Source organism: Gossypium hirsutum, chromosome A09, assembly GCF_007990345.1.
Source record: "Gossypium hirsutum isolate 1008001.06 chromosome A09, Gossypium_hirsutum_v2.1, whole genome shotgun sequence".
Taxonomy (NCBI): Eukaryota; Viridiplantae; Streptophyta; class Magnoliopsida; order Malvales; family Malvaceae; genus Gossypium; species Gossypium hirsutum.
The window spans coordinates 35786719-35801910 of record NC_053432.1 but is presented as its reverse complement, the minus strand read 5'-3'; the positions used below and the strand labels follow the sequence as shown (position 1 = coordinate 35801910).

At 32.6% G+C, this 15192-nt stretch overlaps 1 protein-coding gene across 1 annotated transcript; it reads right to left on the bottom strand.

The window, feature by feature from the left end:
• Positions 1–2991: 2991 nt before the first annotated feature.
• On the bottom strand, positions 2992–7039 carry LOC107952477 (ferric reduction oxidase 2). Its single transcript, XM_016887728.1, has 9 exons — positions 7034–7039; positions 6536–6683; positions 6334–6436; positions 5675–5854; positions 5346–5580; positions 4954–5281; positions 4137–4383; positions 3392–4065; positions 2992–3293 (listed from the first exon to the last, which is right to left on the bottom strand). The coding sequence occupies exons 1-9, from the start codon at positions 7037–7039 to the stop codon at positions 3154–3156; spliced, it is 2061 nt and encodes a 686-aa protein (XP_016743217.1). The 3' UTR covers positions 2992–3153.
• Between the last annotated feature and the right edge of the window lie 8153 nt (positions 7040–15192).

Below are 15192 nucleotides of genomic sequence, written 5' to 3'. Positions count from 1 at the left end.
CCAAGCGTTGTGGTAGACTCCTGATTTAATTTAGTCGGTCTAAGTGGCATGCATATAAAAGTTAGGTTAATTGTAAATAATCTTGTTAAACCTTGAAATGGATTATGTCAAGTCCATGATGTATGTTAATAAAGTGAAGTTCAATTCTGTTATGTTTCACGTCTTAAATTTCATAGAAATAGTGCGCCATTTTTGTGTATTTGCAATTTCGTCATTTAAATTTCTATACTTAATTGAATGATCTATCAGAGCAATCCACCATTTATTAGTTCACGGCATTATCCACCACGTATGCTTAAGTATATGTATGTTTTGAGTTTCGCGTGGTAACTTCTTGTACCTCAAGTCTGGCAACTAGACTGGACAAGGGATGTTACATACAACATGGATAATTATGATTTTTGCTATGCTCACTTATTTAGCTTTGATGAAACGAGTGATGGTAGTCTAAATTGCTTCGGTAACAAATTTGACATCTCGCATTCGAATCCATCATCTAGTTGGGTTTGGGGTGCCACACTAGTAGTCACCTAAGTATTAGTAAATTTTCTTTGGTCACCCAATTATTTAATTTTGTCTTTTTTGTCACTCAACTATCTCGGATTTTTGGATGTTTCCATTTTGACAATAGTTCATTGATGATAAAAAAAGAAGAAGAAGAAGAAGAAGACAAAATTGAATTGTTATGTGAACATTTTGTAACTTTTTATAGTTTAATGACAAAAAAATTACTAATATTTAACATTTTGTAACTTTTCTAACGTGACTATTTCTTTAATAACTTGTGTTGCTGGCTTAAGTTTTGTAGAACTCATTCTGATACAACTTCATTTGCTACTTTGGTTCAAATCGGAGGTACAAATTCCTTTAAATTTCATAAAAACAAAGTAACTCAACAACAAATTTATTTATTTTAAATAGATAATATTTTCTATCATTTGATCCCTCATTTTAAATTAAAAGAATATAAATTATTTTTATCTTCTGTAAATCTTTGAGCCAAAATTTATTTATTTATTATAAGAATAATAAGAATTGAGTTGGAAGTAAAAGAAATAAAGAGAAGTGATATTGGATTTGAGGAAAAAAATAAATAAATGTTGGGAAGTGTTGAAAATTGTATTAAGATGGTCTCATTCATATGTCCTGTGATAACGAAGTGAAGTAATCATGTAAAATAATTATGCTTATATGGCAATGGTATCCTCAATAGATGATGACACCATTCGCGTTGGCACTGTAATTGTCATAGCTGTATCTATGAGGGATTCCTTTTAGTTTCAATTTGATTTGTCCTTTTCCTCACTTCATCTTTTATAAAAGACAAGTAATTTTGCGTTAGGTTCAATCTCTTAACTAGAATGCAGTACATGCTCACTTCACGCTTCATTCCTCAAATACTCTCATCCAGTTTTATCAACACTGTTTTCAAAAGTGATGTGAAAATAACAAAATTTGATTTAAAGTTTAAGTATATAGTATTATAATTTTAGGAAATAAAATTTTATTTTAGACGAAGTAAAAATATGTATTTAAATAATATTCAAATTTAATATTATAATATTTTAGTAATAATATAAAAAATAATTTATTGTAACTTATCATTAATATTATAATATATAAAATATAAATTTTAAATATTAGTAGGTAATTAATATTAATTATTTCTAAAATTTAATTTGAATATATAATATATATTTTAGATATTATTAAAATGTTCATTATAAATTTAAATATATAATGTTATATATTTAAAATAAATTTAATAAAAAATAATTATATACTCAATATAAATATAACATAAAATATTGGATTATAAATAAGAGTTAAAAATATTATTTAACCTAAAAAGTTTTTTTAATGCAAAAGCTAAAAAATTACTTTTGAATTCAAAAATATTTTTGACTTTAAAAATTATGGTCCCAAAAACTTTATTGAAAAACAACAAGAAACAAAGACATCGGGTATATATGTGTGAGAGTTGTTCATTTTAGGTATAATAACTTATTTAACCATTTAACTTTATAAAAGAAAAAAAAATATTTTAATTTTTCATTTAATTTCTCTATTTTAATTTTTAAATTTCTGACCAGAACTACTATTAATCGAATTAACCGACCCGAATTACCATTAACTGAATTAACCGGCCATTTTAAACTATTAACCGTTAACCGAACCGAAATTTTGAAAAAAAAATTAATTGAACCGAACTTTTTCGGTTAATTCGATCGGTTAACTGAATTAACTGAAATTTATATGTTTTTTTTGTTAAAACAAGTATAAAACATATAAAAAAACAAACCGACTTAGCCGACTAATTAATTTATATTTCCAAAAAATTAACCGAACCAACCGAATACTTATATATTATAATATTATTTATTAAATTCGGTTAATTCGGTTAACCAACCGATTTCGAACCAAATTAATCGTTAACCAAACTTTCAAAAAATTATTAACCGATCCCCAACTGAATTAATTTGGTTAATCAGTCGGTTAACCGAATTAATTCGGTTTTACCCGAAAGTTGCACACCCCTAGTCAAACTACTCCAAAATGAATGGACTTTGTTGACAATTGTCACGTTAACAAATAATTAATTTTTCTTCAATAATTTTTAGTTCTTAAAAATTTAATGACTGATATAATATAACACAATGTGAATAACACATGAGGAAAGTTTTTCTATCCATTTTAAAATGATTTCTTTACAAATAATGTAAGTTAAAAAGGACTAAAAGACGAAAATTTAAATGAAATGATTTTTTTTTTCCTAAAATTGGAAGGTGAAAAAAAAAACAAAAAAAAACAATTATTCCTTCATTTTATGAACAGCTTAGCCGGTAAACCCCTGGAAAATGGCAATCACAAGTCAAGGTCGTCGTGTGTTGCTAGAGTGGATGATAAACAAAGGAAAAACAAAATTTAGACATCTTAAAGCAAATCTGAACTTAATCTTGGTTGTATATTTTGATTTGCAGAGTTCCCTCTCTCTCTCTCTCTATATATATATATATATTACAAAATAGAGCAGGACCATCCTAATCGTTACAGATAAAGAAGAATGATTGATTCATCCCCATGGGGTTTAACAAATAAGCAGGTGAAAGAAGGGGGGAGGACTATTCTTCCTCTGTTTCAGCTCTGCTGTGATCACCAGGTGAAGCTAATGGACTTGAATTGCAGATTATCTGCCAAACCAGAACTACAGATGGCTGCCACTTCTTGCCGCATTTCCCTCGGTCCACTGGCAATAACTCCTACGCTGCTTTCCTTGCGTTCAAACAATATCTCTACCATAAATCAAACCAAACAAGACAATCAGATGTCAAAAGTCATATATATATTTGTTACATACATGTAATGTAGAGCTCTGCAAACAGTAACTTACTTTTCAAGTCAGGTCTTTCACCATAATGGACATTGGTGGCTTGAAGTAAAGACTGGTACGGCAGGCTTTCTAGTTCTCTGTCACCATTGTTAAACCACACTGGTGGTGTATCCATGTTTCGAATTTGTCTCAACCTCTTTCTATTTTGTTTCTTATTCCAAAGAAAAGTAGCATTAGCTGTCATGGCTATGGCGATACACATGAATAGCATGTTAAAACCAGCAGTTGCAGAGCTAGCGTATACCATATTAGAATTATGGTATCGTGATAGAATGGCAATGAGAAGAAGAAACATGAGAAAGGAAGATGAAATGATAAGTCCAAGGCAGAGCCAGCTATTAGGGCCTAAAATTGCAGAAACTGGTGCATCTATCGCATTAGGCTTGAAGCATACAGTTTGTAGTGTCTTGTGGTTGTTTTCATCTGCCCCCTTTTCTCTTGTTACATAGGCTTCAATCTGTAACTGCAGGCAAGAAATATCTACTGTGGTGCCTGAAACTGGTAATATTAATTCCAACATTGCGAGGTCAATAGATTTCTTGAACGCGCATATGAGAAGAACGTGTGGAATCCTGGTGCTACCTCCAGAACTGGCCTTAAAGAGGAGCTCTCGGATGATTGAGATGAAAGGCGTAATGCCGCTTCCTCCGCTCAGCAACACCAATGTGTCGTGCCTGCGGGAAGAAGTTCTATTACTTATCATTACAAAAACAGGAGAAGGGATGTTGTTTTGGCGGTCAAGTACCTTAGTAAATGTGTTGAAGCAGGTGGTCCGTAAGGCCCTTCTATGGAGACCTGGAAACCATCCATGGGTAAAGGGGATGAAAGCTTCTGATACAAGTCAGAAGACCACCTTCCTTCACTTTTGACCACGATGCTCAGCTTGTCAGTATCCATATTGCTATTGGAGGTAATTGTAAAGGGATGCCATTGAAGCTTAGAAATGGCTGGTACATTCACAAATATAATGCTTGTTGGACTGTGATTCACTTCTGCCACATTAAACAAACAAGATTATCTCCAAAATTATTGCTTATCTTGTCAACAGTATACATATCATCCAAATATAAACTTCATCAAATTTTGCTTAATTCTACTTGTGATTAGCCACATTTTTTAACCCTCAAATATATGATTGGCTCAATCAACAAGCATACATCAATATTGAAGTAATAAGTTTTGGCAGGTAAAAGTATAATAGAGTTTCATGTATTAAGAACCAGATTGTTCTCCACTCAAAATAGGTAAATTAGTCGGTCTATGTTAGTTCAAAAAATAAATTGGTATTTTTTGCTAAAAATTTCATTCATTTTTACCGCTAAAAGCTAATATGGTAATCGAATAACTAAACAATGATACATGGGGTGCCATGTGTATTTCATGTAAACATAAAAGAACTAGTTTTTAACAATAGAAATGGATGTAATTTTTAACAGAATGACCAGTTTGCTCTTTAATATAATGTATATAAATTAATTTACTCATTTTTTAGTAAAGAGATAAAGTACAATCTAACTCCTAATATATGGGCTTCTACGTTACTTCTACATTTTGGTAATTACCTGGGCTCTTGCAGAAGTTCAACTCAACAGTTTGACAAGGTAAAATACGTGCAGCAACCAAGCTAACCCTTTGTTGGGATTGTAAGAATCTTAGACATCGATCTATTAAGAAGAGGTAGAAACCAGGAAGCACGATGCAAGCATAGGAGAAACCCACGTGAAAGACGAAGAAGACAATAAAGAGAATGTAGAGATGATGAGTGTAATAGAAGAGCTCAAACATTTTCCGCCTTATTTGAGGAAGGCTTGTTGCCCACATCCCTAACCCACAAACAAAACCTATTTCTCCTGCCATGTTTGAAACTTCAATCTTACCCCATTTAAGTACCTGCAGTTCAACACAATGAATCATTGAAATACCAGTATGCAAGAATATGTGGTTATTTACTTACCTGTGATAACTGCTCAGTCTTGGCCCAGAAAACAAAGTAACATAAACCATGAGCAGTGAAAATGGTCATAGCAATATGCCGAACCCAAATATGATACTTAATACTTGCTTCTGAGCTAAGCCCAAACAACCGTAAAACTGAAGATCCTCTTGTCACGGGGAAGAAGAGGAAAGCTAGGCAAATGTTGCCTACGAGACCTAGTGTTAGACCTGACATTTCCAACTTAGCCTCCCACCTGCAAGGAGATGTCATCAAACTATTGCATTTGGCCCCCCATTTGGAACTTTTTTTTAATAAAGTCTTAACCAAGGAATTCATGAGATACTTACACTAGCAATCCACTCCTTGAAGCCATTTGGTCGATATGTGTAAACATACCATTCAAGTAAGAAGTGGTTGACCAAGCTAACAGCACAACAAACATGGTTAAAAATGAGAGCTCCATCCATGAAACAATACCCAAAGGACCTTTCACCATCACTGGTTGCTTCAACTTAGATGTCTGCACCCTTTTGTTCCCAAGAAATCAGCAACAGTTTGTTATACTATACCATGATAAGCATGGAAGCCCTTATACTAGGTGTAATATTGTATTTTGTGCCATCTATTTAAAAAAATAGACGAATTAATATATGTATATTAAATCAAAGAGCAAACCAGTTTTTTTTGTTGAAAATTTCATTCAATTCTATTATTAAAAATTGGCATGGTGGATAGAATAAACAAACAGTGACAAGTGGTGCGCCACATGTATCTCATGTTAATGTACAGAAATCGATTTTTAGCAATAGAAATGAATAAAATTTTTAACAAAAGGACTAATTCACTCTTTAATCTAACGTATAAAGATTAATTTACTTAATTTTTTAATAGAAAAAATAAAATGTAATCCGACTTTTAATATAAGGGCCTGCATAGAACTTTTACCACTATGTCATGAAACATGAAATAAGTGGAAAAAAAATAGCGATCATATCTAAAGATGTACCCTTCAACGTTGTGATCTCCATGTTTCTTTCCTAAGTGAAGGTAAATACATCCCAGTGTAGCAATGAAGAGGATGGGAAATGTACATATCAGCATAGTTGAACCTGCATATATATATATATATATAATCATTTAAGACAGAAAAATACTTCCAAACAGAAAAAGAACTTCAAATGAAACTGCAATATGGAGTGCTTTTATACCTTGTTGTCCAAAGTATATGGATTTGGTCTTGGCACGGATTTTAGGCAACCAATGTTCAAAATATAACTTCGTGGGCATCATGAACCAAAGCATCATGTACCCAAGAGAGAGCAGCAGTAGGAACAGTTTTATGGCTGATCTAACCATCTTCAATTCGCTTTAATTTTTGGTCTATAATCCAATTGAAGCAATCCCTACTTATTTATACAAGAATGTTTCTGTTTGAAAGTACAAAAGGAATGTTAATGTAAAAAGAAAATTATAATAAATTGAGCTAGGCGTTTAGGCCACGTTTAATCAAGAATATGCAAGCCAAATTATATGTCCATTATCGTACAAAAAAGAATAGATCTATTTTCAAACCGCTGACTTCTAATTTTGGACATTAGAAATGCCACGAATTCAGCGTTCATGTCAGTGCTGTTTGTCTCAATGCAGAATATATTAACGTTTTAAAATAATTTTAGTGTCAACAATCATTTGAGCCTTTATCAAACCTCCATGAAGCACTTTAACATTTTTTTTCTTTTTCTTAATAATTTTTATACAAATTTGGCCATAACATTTTAGCAGTTTATTCTTTTTCTTAAATTATATATTCAATCATTCCAGATTCTTAGTATTACAGAATGATTAAAATTTGAATGTAGGAAGCTGGATTTGTTGTATATTATTGTTGTTGATTCCTATTCCTTAGTCCGAACTTCTGTCCAATTAATTGAGCCTTGATGGACTGCAGCTGCGTCTCTTTTGCTTTTAAATTTCTTTGACTGCTCCTCTTGTCCTTTTGGATAAATCTTGGCATTGCGTTAAGAATTGAGCTTATATTGGAGTTTACGTCAGAATTTATCTTTTCTAATTCTTAAATAAAATGATAAAACGTGTTTAAAATGTATTTATATTTATAATCTTTTACATTAACAATAATATCATATCAACCGAATTAAAATTTAATCGACTCTTATAAATTAAAAATCATTGTAAAATAAAAAAATTAATATTTGATAAATGGTTAAAAAAGAGAATGGGTGCTCCAATTGGTCTGAAATATACATCTAATCCGAAATTTTTTTAACCAATTAAAAAATAATTTGAACTAGAAAACATTTATAAAAACTTAAAAAAAAATTGAAAAAAACATGAGAATATTTAATGAATTTTCATTGCAAGTGAGATTTAGACATTTGAATATATTAAATTTGAATCTTTTAGTAAATTACAATTTTTATTCAGGATTGTTATTTCATATACCCTTTATAATAAGCTTTTTTACAAGTTTTTATTTATCCCAAAAAGCAGTAAAACTGTTAAAAAAACTCAATACAACTTTACAGAGAAAATGAAACTTGTTCTTAGCATTATACTATTAACTCCCTAGTATATTCCATGTTGTACAAAGTTGAATATTTATTGATCTTTTTACTTGTAAGCCCTAAACCTACAAAATCTTTTAAGACTTCTGAACATATCTTGCTCAAACCTTTAAATGGTCTTCAATTTCTTTCTTACAAGATTAAGTAAATGAAATAATTCCATGCTAACTTGAGAATATAAACAATAAGAGCTTTGCCTTTTAAATCTCGTGCAAAGCCATTGGATCTCCTGATTCCATCCCCCAACTTTTCATTGAATATATTACAAAGTAATAAAACATTCCCTCATACAATTCTAGCAAAAAGATGATCCCTTGTTTCTTGGTTTTATTGACATAGCAAACAAAGACCTTCCAATAAGTCTATCCTTTGTGGGAAGCTTATTAAGAATATCCATCCAAGTTAAAAAGGAATGGTTTGGTATATGAAGTGGAAACCAAATCACCTTACACCTCATAACTTTCTTGATGTGATTTCTAGAACCCAAATAGAACCTCGATAATATGTTAACGAGACTCGTACTCAAAGTTACAATTTACTTTTGTGTCGGACCATCTTGAACATGAACAATAGATAAAAAATACCTTGACCTGAGGTGCTTGATAAGTTTAAAGAACCAAAGTTATAAATGAACTTGACTCGATTAAGCTTAAAACAAATACCCAAACCTTGGTGTAAGAAAGTTGGTGTTGCCACACTTTGGAAAGGGATGAGAAAGGGACTGATAAGACAGTTGAATGCTACAAAATTGAAGTTTTGATAAGTTTGAAAGGTTCAATGAAGAACCAAGAGAGAAACTTTGAAATAAGTTTTATAAAATTGTCAATCAGTCTTTACAAAATGACATGGGTGAACTATATATAAACCTAGGCATACAAATGGAAGCAATTCGACACTAAATGTATTCATGTGTAACAACTCATTTTCAGTTGTGCCGAAAATAGTGGTTTCGGGACTATGATTCCGACAAACGAGTTAGTATTTTAATATTTATTTAATTCTTATGAGTAATTATTAGGGTCATATTAAAATTTGTTTAATAAATTTTAACGTTTAATTAGTTAATTTAGTAAAAATGATTAAATCGTAAAAGTTATAAAAGTTGATTTCCATTAGTTAAAAGGGTCAAATAGCTTTGACAAGGTAAATTAATGGACTTGGATGGTAATTATACCATACCTATAGTTAGTGCATGATATTGGTAGGTTTTGGTGTAATTTTAATAGTTTTAAGGTTAATTTTGTAATTTAATAATTAAATAAAAGGTTAAACAAAACAAAAGGTAAAACTAATATCATCTTCCCCATTTTTTTTTTCAAAATCGAATCACCATTGGTGAAGGGGGAAACTTTTGACCAAGATAAATTCTCGTGCATGTTATGTGTTTGATACCTGTTTTTAGTGATTTTTATATTTTTGATGTAGTATTAGCTTAATCTAGCTAGCCCGAGGGTCAATTTGTAAAATTGTTAAAAATATAGGGACTTTCCATGAATGAGTTTGTAGTGTTTGTGAATTTAGTTGATAGATTATTAAGCTTGGTTGCTACATAGACATATTTTACTATGTGATTTTTGATGATTTTAAAGTTTAAGGGCCTATATGAGTAAAATGGTAAAATTTAATGATAAAAATGTGAAATGGTGGGAATTATGGGATGTTATAAACCCCTAGGAAATTCGTCTAATAGGATTTTTCTTTAAAAATGATGATTTTGCAAGTTTTAATTTAGGGACTAAATTGTAAAAAAAGTTAAAATATTAGGGGTAATTTTGTAAATTCACATTAAAATGAGTTATAGGTTGGAATTAGTTGTTTTAAACTATTTAAATTGTTTAATTGAGTTAAATTACTATTTAAATCAATATACGAATCAGCCGGACTTAAACTTAGGAAAAGCTAAAGTGTCAAATTAATCGTCGGCTTCGTTTTTACAACCGTTTTTATCGAGGTAAGTTCTTATGAGTATTAAACTTATTAATTGTTGTTTTGATTGTATGTTAATTAATGTTATGTTAGATATAATTTAAATTGATAATAATATGATGTTTTGGATATTGGATGTTTTAATAGTACTGTTTGAAACTTGTGAATACTTAGGATACAAATGACATGTCATTAGGGATTATACGGTTTCAGGTGCTGGTCTTGGATGTCCTATGAATGACTAAGGTCTTACATTTTTTGAAAATTCTCCATAGCTTATGTGAGCAGCATCGTGTAGCTAACATCCCGACCCACAACTCGTGCAAGCATTATGGATATGGTTATAGTTACATGTAAAAACACACTTTGTGTGAGCATTTCCTGAGTATCCGATGTTATTCTATTTGGTTCAACGGGTAATTAAGGTATAAAATGGAAAGGTATATGTATGCATTGGTTTATGTTAATGAGCTTATGAAATGGAAAAATGTGGTATATGCTTAATTGGATTGAAAAGGGAACTAATTGAATATGTGATGAATTGTTTGTATATTGAAATCCATTTCATGATATGTGCCTTATTTCATAGGTTGTGGATAGGAAAGTAATGTAATGCCCCTAGTTCGTATCAATGGCCGGAATAAGGTTACAGAGCATTACTAGAGTTTTCATTTCAAAATGAACAAAAATTATAAACATTTCAATTCATATCATTAATCATATCAAAACTAATCCATAACATGCATATTGTCTTTTATGCAAGTCCTCGAGGCTCTAAAAACACATTAGAGACAAGTCGGGACTAAATCGAAAACATATAGAATTTTTTAGAAAACAAAGAAAAATTTCAAAACTGCAAGGGTCACATGGCCGAGAGACATGCCCGTGTCTCAAGCCGTGTGGATATTCGAAGTAAGGACACATGGCCGTGTCCTAGCCCGTGTCCGTGCCCGTGTAACTCACTAACTTGGGTCACACGACCAAGCCACGCCCGTGCGCCAGGCCGTGTACCCGTCGAAATGATCTCACATGCCTGTGTGCCAGGCCGTGTGCTAGGCCGTGTAACAGCCTGACTTGCAACCCATTTGAAGCTATAGGGGACACATGGCTGAGACACACGCCCGTGTAGACAAAAAATAGGCCATTTCCAAGCCATTTTTCTCACCCATTCAAACATATACCTACAATCACTTTTGCATATAATAGCAAGCCTTCCAAATGTGTCAAGACCATGCATAAACAAGCTATACAAATATGGTACATTTGCATACAACCAATATGCCAAAAGGGCAGCTCAATCTCAATAACTACACATATATAATAATATATTCAATTTTGCCAAAATGTTCACTAACTTCAAACTAAGGTTACATATAAAAAACATATCATTTGATTTACCTATCAATAACACACCAAATGGTACCAAATGTTCCATTTATCAGGTAACACCTTTAGCTATATATGTCATCCATAACAAATGTATCAAACCACCACAGTTAAACATATCACAAGACCATTTACAATATGCACTTTAAGCTACCATTTCATCTTCAATCATTCAAGTATCATCAACCAAGATATCAACCATTTAAATGTCAAATATATACATGCCAAAAACCAAATCCTTATCATCATCCAAAATGCAATAAATACAAGCCAAGACTCATAGGCCAAACATTAACCAAAACATTTATACATGTCATTATAACCAATATTTAGAAACACCAAAAGTACTGATATAGCCGATGGATAGTATGATATAACTCCGACCAGCTTCCAACCTGAACGAGCTTTCGATTCTCTATAAAACATGGGAAATTACACAGAGTAAGCATAAATGCTTAGTAAGTTCATATAATATAAAACACAACTTTCAACACATAATAAGTAAGTTTAAACATGACATAATCCAACCACAACTTGGCCAAAGCCTAAGCATGTACACTGATAATACTTTGAAATGATATATTTTTATGTATTAATTACATATTTATTTTGAGTATGATCCTACTAATTTGAGCTATTTATAATTTTTTATCTGGTAGGGTCAAAATTGAAGGCAAAAGGAATTTTAGGGGCAAAAAGTGTGAATTTAAAGATAAAATGCGCCAGCATACGAGATAGGAAAGAAGTGTTGCCGAAAATACAAAGTGTGGAAGATATGAGGGCAAATGTGCAAAGAAAAAATTTTATAAACACAAGACTCTATTTAAATTTTAATTATATTAGGATAATTGTTAAGATTATTATTTAGATTTAATTTTAGCTTTTATCTCTATTTTATTTTATTTATCCTTATTTATCTTTACTTATATTTTAGAATTTAGATAGGAATAGACTAGATTTTCTAAGTATTATAAATAGGAGATGGAGTGACACAAATTTGACATATCTTTTTCTGTAAACTCCCTCTCCGAAAAAGCTTTAGCCTTTGTTCTTTTCTTTATTCAATAAAATTCCATTTTTATTAAGTTTATTTCTTTTTTTTTCTGCAAAGCATGAGCCACTAAATTCATCTAGCAAAGGTTGTCGAAATTCCCCAAAAAGGGTTCATGAGGCTTAGAATCCGTGCTTAGCCTTTTCAACGAGTATTCATCATTTCTTCGCATTATGGGATTGACGCTTCCGTCCATATCCTTTCAAAAGTGCTCTTTTCATCTTGCACAAAGGCGACCGCTTTGTACGTTTTGGAAAGGCTACATAGTCAGTTTGTTAGGTTACTGCGTCAGTGGTTGTCGAGCCTAAGAGACAAAATGGCGTGACATTCGCCATTGAGAAGTGATAATCTAGTGTGAGGCGGTCCAGTGTAAGACGGTCCCACAAAAGCAATGGTTGGCTAGAGTCAGTTTCCTTTAAATCGTAAGTCTAAAATCTAATTGGAGCTGGTGGTCGTAAGTGTCTTCTTCCACTATAATTGGCTTATTTTGTTCGAGAAAAATCACCTAAAAGCCTAGGATTGAACCCAAGACGATCGAGACAACCGGAGGCTGAAATCTCTCTATTAAAAACTCTTTTTCCTCAACTCTATTTATCTCTACAATTTTAATTTTAATTTTCGCAATTTCAATTCAATAAAACTTTTAATTCTGTTTTTTTTAATTCTTTTCCCAGGTACGCATGTTTTCTTAGGCACGACTCTGTCTGGGATATTGAAGAACGGGAGCTTGTACAAACCTAGTCCCTGAGGATTTGACCCTACTTCCCTTATACTATTCTTTTCATTATTTTATAGGGATAGGATATTTTTGGTGCTTTCAACGACCGCATCAAATTTTGGCATTGTTATCAGGAACTAGTAACATATTAATCTTGTTTCTTTGTTTCTTATGACCAGATCTGCTCCAGGTATTCTTGCATTTGATTCTAAAATAGAGAAGACTGCGAGAGCCAATGGTAAGGAAACGAAGTTACAGAAAAAGTAGTCAGGGGTGGTAGGGACTCAGAGTAACCCATCACTGGAAATAGAAGTAGACGACGAGTTGAGTCTAGGGTTAACGAAAACCCTACTCAAACATCAAAAAGTGAAAGAATAGGAGTTGATCCACTAGAAGAAGTGCTTAACACTAGGGTTAACGAAAACCCGGATCTAACACATCAACATATGGCTCAAACAATTGGCCAATTGGCCAAAGCTCCTACAAAACAACCGCCATTGCGCATTGCGTATCCTACTATGGATACTGATTTTAAACTGAAGTCAGGTTTAATTCAGTTACTGCCAACTTTTCGCAGATTCCAAAATGAAAATCTATATAAACATCTAAAAGAGTTTCATATGGTTTGTCCTAGTATGAAACCTTAGGGGGTAATTGAGGATCAAATGAAATTGTGTGCTTTCCTTTTTTCCTTAGTAGATTATTCTAGGGAATGGTTGTTTTATCTACCTCCTAGACCTATTACAACTTCGATTGCTCTTTCCCATTTGTTTCTTAATAGGTTTTTTCCACAATCGTGTGCAGCTGAGTTAAGAAGGGAGATAATTGGGATAAGACAAAAAGAAGTAGAGTCTCTTTACGACTATTGGGAGCAATTTAAGAAGTTGTGTGCAAGTTTTGCACAACATGGTATAATAGAACAGTCTCTACTCCAATACATTTATGAAGGCTTGAAACCTATAGAGATGAATATGGTAGAAGCCGCTAGTGGAGGGGCATTGGTCAACATGACTCCCCAACAGGCAAGAGACTTGATATCCATGATGGCTGCAAATACTCAACATTCTTCAGCAATTCTGAGCCAATCTTGAGCCCACCAGAAGGGTTCACTTGCTAAGTATTTCAAATTTAGAAGATAAATTTGATCGACTTACTAATATCATGAAATCTCTTTTTGCAGTAAAAATAGGACCAACCCAACTATGCGAAATTTGTGCAACACTTGGACATACAACTGATGCTTGCCCTAGTTTGTGTGATGATACTATGACCCATTTAGATGCTATGGGGAACTTTCCTGGGCCACCCCAAAGGCAATATGGCCCCTATGCAAATACATATAACCTAGGATGGAAAGACCATCCTAACTTGAGTTATGGGGCAAATCTGCAGTACAACCAGCCATACCAAAATTGGTTTCCACAACATCCGCAAGATTCACGTACCTCTCTAGAAACCATGGTTAATAAATTAGCAGCTAAAATGCTTGATTTTCAATAGAAAACCGAACCTAATCCAAGACAACACGCAAATGTAGTGACATTGGGAAGTGGAAAAGTACTAGAACCAATTCCTAGTAGAAATCTTGGCCGAGATTCGACCCAAGAAAAGCACAAGAACGATGAAAAAGTCTGAATGAAACCTTCATTGCCTAAAATTCAACCTCCATATCACCAGGATGATTGAATCAATGTCAGAAAGGTAAAGAGGATAAAGAGATCTTCGAAACATTTAGAAATGTCGAGATCAACATACCACTGTTGGATGCCATCAAACAAATTCCATGTTATGCCAAGTTCCTCAAAGAACTCTGCACCAACAAATGAAAATTAACTGGTAATGAAAGAGTAAGTGTTGGTGAAAATGTATCCGTGGTGTTACAGCAGAAGATGCTAGCGAAATGCAAAGATAGGGGCATGTTCACAATACCATGCAAAATAGGCCACTTAAGAATTAAAAAAGCTATGTGTGCTTTAGGTGCCTCCATAAATGTCATGATTTTTTCTATTTATGAATCACTTAATGTGGGTTTTTGACGAAAATATGTGCTATCATTCAATTAGCAAACAAGTCTATTGTGCATCTCGAAGGAGTCCTTGAAGACATATTAGTGAAAGTCAACGACTTATCTTTCCTGTGGACTTTTATGTGATAGAAATGGAAGAGGATATAGCTCCTCGGTCTTTAGACATCTTGTTGAGG